This window comes from Nicotiana tomentosiformis, chromosome 1, assembly GCF_000390325.3.
Source record: "Nicotiana tomentosiformis chromosome 1, ASM39032v3, whole genome shotgun sequence".
NCBI lineage: Eukaryota > Viridiplantae > Streptophyta > Magnoliopsida > Solanales > Solanaceae > Nicotiana > Nicotiana tomentosiformis.
The window spans coordinates 74171876-74183274 of NC_090812.1; the positions used below are offsets into that span (position 1 = coordinate 74171876).

An 11399-nucleotide genomic window follows, 5' to 3' on the forward strand; every position below is an offset into this window, starting at 1 on the left:
TGGTTAGTCATAAAAACCTACTACCAACAAAAAGCGAGACTGCGTACCAATACTACTGTTATGAATACTCTAGACTACCTACTCTACTACCTCAATCCTCGACCTTTATATCTTCCTATCAAGGGTCATGTCCTCAGTCAGCTGAAGTTATGCCATGTCTTGCCTAATCACCTCTCCTCACCTCTTCTTTGGCCTACCTCTACCTCTCTATAGTCCCTCTAATGTCAACCTCTCACATGACCTCCTCACCGGGAAGTATGTGTTCCTCCTCCTCACATGACCAAACCACCTAAGCCGCGCTTCCCGCATCTTGCCCTTAATAGGGACCACACCCATCTTGTCGCGAATAACCTCATTTCTGATCTTATCTAACCTTGTGTGCCCGCACATCCATCTCAACATCCTCATCTCTGCTACCTTCATCTTCTGGACATGAGCGATCTTGACTGGCGAACACTCAGCCCCATACAACATCGTTGGTCCGACTATCGCTCTGTAGAACTTACCCTTAAGTTTTGGTGGCACCTTCTTATAGTTCAAGTATTGATATAATATAATACTCTATAATATTTCCAATTGCCAACAAAAAGGGCCCAACAAATGCAACTGGGAAGAAAATTATGATATCTTGATTTTGTAGAGTAAAATGGAGAGAAATTGGAATCAAACTAATAAATCAACCACTCTAATTCCAACTCATTACTTGGGTAGATGGCATGTGCTTTGTCTGGAGGAAGTTGCTCTGTTACTTAAAAGTCAATTAATTTCAGGTGAGCCAAAACATGAATGTGCTAGAATTCTGCCCCTTTATTTAATTATTAAACATGAAGTTGTTTATTAAATGACTATTTTGGATAATAAATAGAACTCTAGCCAAGCAATCCAAGCGTGCGACATTATAGTAATGACCTAGTTGGCAAATCTACGACAGATCTCTCAAGGTACACACAAAACCTTAGCTCACAGCTGTTGCCATTTATTATCGCTAAAATGAAAGCTCAACAATTATCTTAAATATTGCAACATAACATCGCTCGCGAGTAGGAGTGATTTAAAAAAGAATAAATAATCTGTCTATACATACCTCAATAATTTCCATTTTAGAAAAGTGCTAAAGGAAATTAAATACTATGGGATAAGTGTTCTACTAGCTAGTATATACATTACACAATATCTATGTGCAAGCATTTGGGAAGCAGCTCTCCAGTTAGTCTCATTTCGTTAATCGAACAATCAAACAATAATAATTATATCTCAATCCAAAATAATTTGGAATCGACTATATGAATATTGTGATCTTTTCTGCTATTTTTGGATCTTGGACTAGATAGCAGCAACAAGTTGATTTTTAGGCCTCGACCCATACATTCTTCATATCAACGTTCATGGAATTTTGTGCAAGCAATGTCAGTTTATTATCACAACTTAACTCATATGTGAGTTTGAGCTTTGCACGGTATTGGTTCTAAATTGATTTTTTGTTCTTTTTTTTTGTGATTCACAATATTTGATTTTTTCAGTTAATTTTTTTTTTTAAAGTTGCCTTTGGAGTAAAAAGATAAGGAGTATTTATTATATTTCCGATTACAAATTAAGGTTAATATGGTTAATTTTATTATTAATTAATGCTAAAAGGTAAATTCCTTAATATATGTGAAAACATCTAAAATATCAATTAAAATGAACCGGAGGGAGTAATGTTTGGGAAAATTACCCTCTATTGCCCCTCAAAATTTTAATAGACCATATTTTTCTATTGACACGAAGCTAGCGTTTGGCCATAGATTCCCAAATTTGTTCTGAAAAATCTGATTAGGGTGAAGTTTGGTTTGAAGATGAAAATGTGTTTGGACATCAGTTTTCAAAACATATTTCCCAAAACTATTTTGGAAAAACATGAAACATGACTTATACCCACAAGTTCTAAAACTATCACAAATACCCAACAGTACCATTATCAATAACATTCATTATATTATCGCAATCCATGGTACTAAACATAAATAAATTTGATACAAAATTATCATTTTTATAATGAATTACATGATACACTATCAGATGACCGAGAAGACGAAGCAACATTGTTACAAAATAATAAATGATGGGCTCTTTTATAAAATACAAAAGTTTGGGGCAATTTTTAAAAAAATATAATAGTGATATTTTGGCCCAAAATCAGCTATTGGGCTGGTTTTGGGATTTGAGATTTTGCCAAAATGTAGGCAAAATCTATGGCCAAACAAGTGTTTGCCAAATAAAATCCAAATTTATTTTGGCAAAATCTATAGTCAAACGGGTCCGAAATTGCCCTTCAGCCCAACCATATTGCATCTAGTAGCCCGAAATGTCTATTTTGTATATTTTTTATATAGTGACGGCCTATTTTGTATATTTCTTGTATAGTAACAATCTATTTTGTATATATTTTGTATAGTGACAGTCTATTGTATATAAATTGTATAGTGTCAGTCTATTTAGTATATTTTTGTTTAGTAACAGTCTATTTTGTATATATTTTGTATAGTGACAGTCTATTTAGTATATTATTTATATAATGACATTCTATTTTTATATATATTTTGTATAGTGACACTCCATTGTATATAAATTGTATAGTTTTTGTACAGTAATAGTCTATTTTGTATATATTTCAACTTTATGCATAGTTATCTCCTCTCATCTTAGAGACCAGCCACCGGCGTCCATGGCCTCACAGTCGCCGAAAATGGTAACAAGATTGCCGGAGTTTTAAATTTTCAGCCAAAGATCTTCAAAATATTAACTTCATATTCACAGAAACTATAAGAAAAAATCAGAGAAAGAAGACAAGGTCATGAGAGTCGTGGTTGGCGGAGTTGCTTCTTCAACGGCGAGGACACCGGGGCAACTTCCGGCCGACCTCCTGTGGGAGAATCGTTTTCCCTTTCTTTTCTCTTTTTTTAAGATCTTGAAGGTAAATCAAAATACATATGAAAGAAGTAACTATGATACACCGGAAATCAAAATACATCTGGCTATTCTGTTGACAGTGGTAACAACCATGGGTTGCTAGCGTGAGAGAGAAGAAGAGAGATAGTAAGGAAGATGGGGATGGGAGGCGACTGCTATCCCTCCTCTCAAAAATGAGAGATGTAAAAATGTGATTGGGAACTCGAGATTTGCCAGAGAAGTTCACCGACGAAGAGCAAAATAGAGTTATTCGGCTTGAAGAATCCGATTTTCCTCGGTGGTACCACTTTTAGGTTTTTTCAGTTGCTAGCAATTGTTATTGTTTTTAGAGTATGACTTGTATGGGTTAATTTGTGACTACCGGATGATATATGTTTGGCCGATGAGATATAAATGAATTTCTCTCGTAATGTTTTACATTTCCTCCCAAATTAATGTTTACCTTGCATTACTTTTTCATTGAGAATATGAATAGCAAGAAACTGAAAAACTGGCAAGTAGCAAGATGTTGTACCTAATCGCATACTAATAATGGTAATCCAACAATATGCAAACAAATTTTTGGGGCTACACTAAATATTGTATAGGTATCCAACGGACATTTATAACCACATATGGATGACCTTTTTTCTTCCATTTTGATCCAGATGAGCGTCATGGTTCTTGATTAGGAGCTGTGTCCTGTGGTGGGAATTCTTCAGCATATGAAAAGAGGAAGTTACAGGGTACAATTGAGTATGAGATTTTATTTTCAGATTGAACTTTCCCTAGCTAAGACAAACAATGTCAGGCCACAAGACTTTCAGCAAAGTTCAAATAGAGTCGAAAACTCAGTGGGATTTACACAAACGCTGAAAATGACTTAACATTTTCATCCACAACCATAATTTACATCTGGAGTTGCCACAACTGATTCAAATGGGATCTCAACTCTCTCTTTCACGACGCACCGAGTTTCCCCATTTTCAACCACTGGGACTTTTCCTGGAGGGCATTCAACAACCACTGGGACTTTTCCTGGAGGGCATTCAACAACCACTGTCGCCTCCTTGCTTGCAAGCTGTTGAAACAAGGTCGACACCTTGAGCTGATTATCCCGTTTCTTTAGCTGAGGCTCAAATCCAGCCAAACTCAAGACAGAGATTACACCAACAACTGTAAGTGCTGTCTTGGCTGCTGCACTAATGAAGAACTTAACCATTTTTAATGGGCTTTTAGACTCGGATCTTTCTTGGTTAGCTTCATCGAGATCTTTCCTGGAGTAGTGGTTGTGGCTACCAGTTACCCCATTTTGAGTGAACTTTCGTGCAGATGGCAAGTGTGCGCCATAACCTTTGTCTGACACCATGGCACGAGATGGTCTGCTTGGGTACGGAGGAAGTAGAAGATCGTTGTTGTCTCCTACTGTTTCAGAAACAAAAGCAATCGCCTCGTGTATGACTTGGAAGTCCTTGCCTTTGTAGCCTTTCAGTGTCTGGAGCAGCTTTTCTTGACTATAACCTATCTCAGACAGCGCTGCTTCTTTTTCATACCATTGTTGCTCTTGTAGTGCCTGGACATTTTTAATTTGAAGGCGATAAGGTATAGCCTTTACCAACATGAAATAATTCAAATACACAAAAAAGTCGTGTAAAAACAAGACTTTACAGAGAGAAGATAATAACAGCTTTGGAGGATGCAGTGAATAATCTCAGGCAACTAGGACAAGAAGTTCTAATATGTTATTCAGAAATACTGTTGGAAGAGGCACATGCGATCCAATCTCTGAGGCAATCAGAAAATACTGCCACTTTGGGACATTGGATAACGTCGTGTTTGAAACAACAAATAGGAAGAAGAATATTTACACATGTAACTACCAACCTCGGACAAAGCATAGTTTCACGCTTTGAATTATAAAAATCTTTCGATAGATACTTCGAATAAAGTAAACTATATAAAGAGTTTTCAACAGATAGGTGCTCATACAAAGAAGAGATGCTTGGCTTCTCCCCCACACGGCAGGGACGGAAAAACGTTTGAGCTTTACAGTTACCATACTTTTGATCAGATACTTCTTTTAACATAAGTGAAACAATCTATTTATTAACCAAGGATAAATCCTTCCTCCAAAATTGCCACCAATCCAATCTAATTACATGAAACGGGAGACACTAGTCATTTACTAAATGCAAAAGAATATCTTTAACAGGACAATAAGCTCTCCTAAAATCGACGGATCAGATTTCACTTGTAATTACCACTGGCACTTCTGACTTCTCATGAAATAAAAAAATCAAAATACGTGCAACTGAGAAATACAAAGCCTTACTAATAAAGAGAGACTAAAATTGACTAAAAAGTACTACTAGCCTCCTCACAAAAGATAATACTTGTTTTCGTGGTAGCTCTATAGCTTATAAATGGCACTGCAATCATTGGATCAGGATCGACCATGGCAATCATTGGATCAAAAGATTTTAGAGATAGTACGAGACAAGGTTTTCCCTCTGCAGAACAATACAACCAACTCAGGCGCATGCTACAGCCCCAAGGCCAACATGCAACAACCAAGTGATAAAATAAGCATAAACAATTATCTGAAATTCACATGAAATTTTTTCATACAAACTTCAAATTCTTTGATGAGAGCCGGTGATGACACATTTAGACTATGTCACTCCTACTCTGGAAATAATATGTAATTCCCCTCACAACATGGTGAAATAACTTTCCAGTTGACTATACAGAGCATCAACTGCAACAGACAATCAGCAAGCAGATCCTAGGAATTCCTATCTGATTTAAGCGCTAATTTGTAGACACATTACTTCCGAATTTACCTTCTATTTTTGGTTAATGAAGACTTTTATTACCAAAGTGAAAGTGTTACAGCTCAAAAGAAATAGAAAAACAACTATCTAAGGCTGGGGCATGCTTTATTAATATTGGATAGCATTCTTTAAGAATAACTGAAAGGAACAAATTTCTAATGAGAAATATCAGAAACTAGACTGCAAAAGAACAGATATACCCAGTTTATTTATAAATATTATAGCTGGAACCCTCATTAAGTAGTTAAGGATTCAAAACTATTCAAAACACCCTATCAATTTTCAAGTCTATGGCAAAACAGGGGATGAAGTATGGGGTTTCACAGACTGAGATTTCCATATCTCTTGTTAAAACAGTGTTTTAGTCTCATTTATAACGAATGCCGCTGAAATCAGGTATCTACTTCACCTACAAAGATACAGCTAGAAACCAGCATTTACATTGTTTGTGGAATCAGGCTTCAAAAGTCAACAATTTTAGGGAAAGGTCGTTCAAGCAAGTTAGATTTTAAGGGGTTCGTGAGTTGCGGAAAATTTGTTTTCCCAATATCTTACTTCTACATCTCAAGATCTTTAGTTTCAAATAGAGATGAGAAGACCATAATCTTTCTATCTATAAGAAAGATAATAGTTTCAAAAAAGGTTTTTCTACCACAAGCACATGTTTATGTAATTGACCTTCAGTTCATTGTTCGCAAGTTCCCTTTCCCCTTTCATAGCAAATATTGCTCATAGCACAATAGACAAACCAGATTATAGAAACCCCACTAAGAAATCTGGAGTAAGGTTAAAAAAATGGAGTAGAGAATGCAATGAAGCGTCTAGCAACTATTCATTAAGGTTGAACCCTAATTTGGCCGCCGCTTTGCCTATCAACTGAAGAAAAAGGGAAATTTTGCAAAATTCTGTAGCATATGAAGAGAACAAAATAAATACAACACGTCAATCTCAAACTAATTGGAGTCGACTATACGAATCCTTTAAATTATTCAGCTCCAATTAGGCAGATTTCATCCCATACATGCACATTTAAAAGCTTAAAAATAAAAATAAAAACGATGAACAGAAAGAGACCTGCAGAGAAGACACTTGGGCTTCAAGTGATTCAAGAGCATCCTTAATCTTCAACAAACAATCCACTGCTTCATCATCCTCAGCCTCAAGGCTTGTTCCATTTGCAGATTCCACTTCTTCTTCATCTAATTTCTTGGATGCTTTGTGAATGCAGTTTGTAATCTCTACTCTCAGCTCAGAGATTCTAGCCAGTACTAACCCTATTCTGTCTTCATCCATATTAACCTAAAGATTTCAACTTTGGCTTCTGAAAAATGAAAATCTTGAATTTTTGTAAAAAAGGGGTTTCTGTAATAGAGACAAACAAGTGCCAAGAAAGTGCCAAAATGTGAAATACAAGTGATTGTGGTGCTTTCTTAAAGCCTAAAGAGATGACTTTAGGAATTCTTTTTCCTATAAACCCCGAAACCTCCTCCCAACAAAGTAAAACAAAACAAATTATTCATTTGTCTGTTTTATCGTTTACCTGATATTGAAAAATCTCCTATAATTATTTTATTTTGTGAAATTATTTTTGTGGTCCGGGATCACTCTCCTTGTTGTTATTTTTATTTCTCATTTCCCGTCTTTCTTTGAATTTAAATGAAGGGAGGGCAACCTTAGCCGGTAAAATTATTATCATGTGACCAGGAAATTACAGGTTCAAGTCGTGTAAACAGTCCCTTGTAAAAATGTAAGTCATAGACATTTATGGTCCGGCCCTTCCTCGAACTCCGTTAGTACACCGGACTGCACTTCTATTTTCGAGTTTATACTTGTCATAATAATTTAAAAAAAATAATTAAATCCTATTTCCAAGTAATTATCTCTGCCTTTTATAGTCATATTAGGAAAATTCTAAATACCATTTCACAAGTCTTTTTAGTTCATACGAAATTCCACTATTTTCTAGAACTAGAAATGCATTAAATCTTATTTCCAATTTTTTTTTTTAAAATCAATTTTTCCAATTAAAATTAACCTTTGGTTCTTTGAAGCTTCCACCTCCGTCAAAAAATTACAATCAATATCTAAAAACTATTAATATAAAAAAATTCATTATTTTCTTGTATGGTTTCGTTAAGAATATAGTAGGTCTCATTTTCAAATTTGGTAATTTATTTCAATATAAATATTTTAGAACTTTGAATTAAACTACTCAATTCTTCATATTAGTAAATTTTTTTTTTTACAATAAGATCCAAAGTAATGTATTATTAATACGTGGGTACCATCTTATTGACTTAAATTAACTCTTATCGATATAGATAAATATTAGTAACAGTTCTTGTGAAGTTAAATACATGTCTGGTAAGAATACAATATTATTAACAACAAGTAAGAAAAAACAGAAAAGTGATACTAACGTTTTGATTAAGTGTTATACATATATAATATAAGTATTTATTTAAAAAAAGTTTAAGGTCTCTTATTAAAATTTGGCTTTGATAACCACTGACTGTATTTCTCTTCGTGTGGGAGGCTCTATATCTCCTCTCTTTTCGACGGCTCAATATCTCCCCTCTTTTCGACTTTTCTATAGTGCTTTTGATAGGGCAAGTTATTCTTCTCCATACTTGCATGGCTCATCTATGCCTATTATGCGTATTCTGTATATGAGACGCTGTCAGCATTGTCTAAAATACGGGATACACCAGTTGTTGTTGTGGCATAGCTCAAATATATACATGACAATCTTCGCTCTACATGAAAAAATACTTCTCCATCAGGGGGTGCTTACTTTCCTTATGACACTTTCCATACTTTTGGGTGGGGATTTTGTTAGTGTGGATGGAGAGGGTGCTTACTTTCCTTATTCCATACTTTTGGGTGGGAATTTTTTTAGTGTGGATGGAGAGACTTCTGGTTAGGACTGAGTTGCCGACACACTTACCCACCAAGCTGAAGCTTACTGTTACCATCGCCTGCTGCCAAGGGAGGACATTTATATTAATAACACAAAATAACCACCTACCTATTATATTTTCATAAATTAGAGATGTTATGCATCGCGTCTCATGTCTCTTTGCTAGAATCCCATCACCATGCAATTCATATCATTATCCTAGTCAAGGAAGGTTGTTGCCACCACTACAAGGGATACATTTGCTGTCAATTTTACATATGATTTCTCACTATAATAATAGCAGTATATTGGAATGTATCAAGCATAGTGTAGGTTGTAAGTAGTATAGATAATTAATCTTTCAATCTTTCTAGGTTGAATTAAAAGTTTAAAAATAGTTTATTATAATAGTTGAAGTGCAAGTACTCTTCCTAATATAACTTCAGTTTGTAGTTTGCATAGTCAAGTTTTAAAAACATACTATTGTGACTTATACCTTACTGATATATGATTTTGAACTAAAAAAAATGGGATTTAAGACTCCATTGCACGAATCGTGACAAATTATCTATTTAAGAGTAAGGGAACATTGAAGTTAAATACTTTCGAGTACAAAACCAAATTTTGGGCTTTAGTGTATCCTTTTTTGTTAATCGTTGGTCAGCCTTCAGCTTGCCAATGCAGGCATCTCGTCTCAAAGTTGAACAATAAGTTGATCCAAGGGAAATCATGAGACATGAAGAGAAGCTAGCTTTTTAGATTAATCTCTACTATGCATTGGTGATGCTTGTTAGATTTTTCTAGCTGAGAGAGGTGTCCAAATTTCGCTTAGTTTGTACAAACTTGTTAGTACTTGTTTTCAGATTGCACATTTCTTAGTCTTGTAACTGAATACGATTCAACTACTTAAAGTGACTTGTGGGGTTGTGGTTTCCACATCTTCTGTTCACTGCTTGGGCCTCATTCATGTAACTCCGAAATAAAGCTTACATCCTTGGTCTAAACAAGCAAAAAAAAAGTAACCAGAAATGGTCTTCATAATTTATAATACCACTTGCTTTATAGTACCTTTTGTCTTTTTGCATACCATTGATCTATTTAGAGCTACTATAACCAAAGAAACTCTAACAAAAAGGGGAAGAAAAAAAAAAAGAGAATAGATGAAGTTTAGACCATCCAAATTATTACAAACTCACTTGGGAAAATGAGGATACAATCATAAGGAATGACAATTATGGCACTTCACTAGACAACCAGCTCAAGAAAGTTCAATAAATTGAACCACTTCTCAATCTGAAAAAACCTTCTAATATATTCATGCTTTTAAGCTACTTTATTCTCAAAACTGCTATTCAACAGGTTTGATTGTGATTCATCTGACATTCAAAACCATTGACATTTGACAGTGAAGTCTTTAGAGTGGAATGAGACTGTGAGACTCACTCAACCAATTCACTTGAAACAAGGTAGCGGAATGTGAAGTTGTGAGGAATCCAATCAATTTTCTTCCACAACTTTCGTTGCTCGGGCTGTTGAATTTTCTTCCTCAAATAAGAAGGTAATGCTTGCTCTATTGTTTCGAATAAACCAGATGGGCACAAATTTATCTCTTTAATATAAGATTCCACATTCTTTGGAAGGACTAGTTTTTGTTCTTTGTGTACCCTTATGTTTGCCTGAAGGTACTCGTCTTTAGCCACTTCTAGTTCTTCGAACACTCTCTTCGATGTGTACAGACGAAGCTACACACATATAATGGAATAACAAGTCAAAACATATAGGTATAAAATCAAGAAAACAGTTATATTCTTATCGATGAAGATACCATTAGCTTTAGGCAGTAAAGGAAAAGGGCAGTTTGGCTGAACGAAAAGGTAATAAGATACTAAGTAATGTTTTTGTCAGTGCATACCACATTATCAGAATGGTTTCCTGAGCAGAGAGCAAAGCGTAGGCGAGGATCTGGATGCTCTATTGCATATCCCTTTCGTGCATCTCCAGCTTTAAATCTTTGTTTAGTAAAGAACAAAGATTGAAGCCACTACAGGCAAAATTAGCTCCAATAAGCCCCATTCAAACGAGACACAAAGTCTAACAAATTAATTATCTAAATAATACATATGAAACCAAAGAGGGAATACAGATGACTTGACTGTTACAGAAAATAGTTTTGTGACTTTAACTTACTATTACAGAATTAAGAACTGAATTTACCTGACCAGGACGAGGCAACTGGCATCGTAGTATAGAATTCTGAATCCTGTTTACACTTACTGTATTCCCTCCAATGTTGTAAGCTGCCTGAAACATGAAAATTTTATTCTAAGTACCACTTACTGTGCAACTATTTTCCAGGTATATCAAACAGAATCTTCTTACCTTAAGAAGTAGAGATGTTCTCTTAAGATTACTTCTTGGAATCCCATGAACCAAAAATGCCTGCAACATATATAATGCTGGTTCATAATTTTTTACATTTTAATATAAAGCAGGAATTTACAGTAAAATTTCTTAACTCTTAGCTATAGAAATATTACATGCATCACTAGTGCATTGTGGACATTAATCCAAAAAGATAGTTTCTCTCCATGTCTCATTTTCCTAGGGTCAACTTCTTCCAACTTTGAGACTAGATACCTGCATTGGAAAGTTCAAGACTATTCAGAATTGCAAAAGTTGTACAACTCCGCAAACTTATTGATGTAGACCACATTTTATAAAAGCTATCAACATTAAAA

The 11399-nt window shown here is 35.0% G+C and overlaps 2 protein-coding genes and 1 non-coding gene across 4 annotated transcripts in view; 1 reads left to right on the forward strand and 2 right to left on the reverse strand.

Annotated features, from left to right (window-relative positions):
• Positions 1–3667: 3667 nt before the first annotated feature.
• LOC104099680 (plastid division protein PDV2) lies at positions 3668–7304 on the reverse strand. Its single transcript, XM_009606745.4, has 2 exons — positions 6837–7304; positions 3668–4501 (listed from the first exon to the last, which is right to left on the reverse strand). Exons 1-2 carry the CDS (start codon positions 7053–7055, stop codon positions 3821–3823), a joined length of 900 nt encoding a protein of 299 aa, XP_009605040.1. The 5' UTR covers positions 7056–7304; the 3' UTR covers positions 3668–3820.
• On the forward strand, positions 4908–5035 carry LOC117277586 (U6atac minor spliceosomal RNA). The gene has a single exon (XR_004507893.1). It is a non-coding gene; the product is annotated as a U6atac minor spliceosomal RNA (small nuclear RNA).
• A 2796-nt stretch (positions 7305–10100) lies between the features above and the next one.
• The window catches only part of LOC104099679 (uncharacterized), a 29251-nt gene continuing 27952 nt past the window's right edge, over positions 10101–11399 (reverse strand). The window contains exons 7-11 of one of the 2 annotated variants that reach the window (XM_070185418.1): positions 11199–11298; positions 11041–11100; positions 10876–10962; positions 10574–10702; positions 10101–10403 (exon numbers count right to left, since the gene is read on the reverse strand). In XM_070185418.1, coding sequence (XP_070041519.1) covers positions 10101–10403; positions 10574–10702; positions 10876–10962; positions 11041–11100; positions 11199–11298 — 679 coding nt within the window. The remainder of the gene's footprint in view (positions 10404–10573; positions 10703–10875; positions 10963–11040; positions 11101–11198; positions 11299–11399) is intronic. The other variant, XM_070185422.1, reaches the window with a different exon arrangement.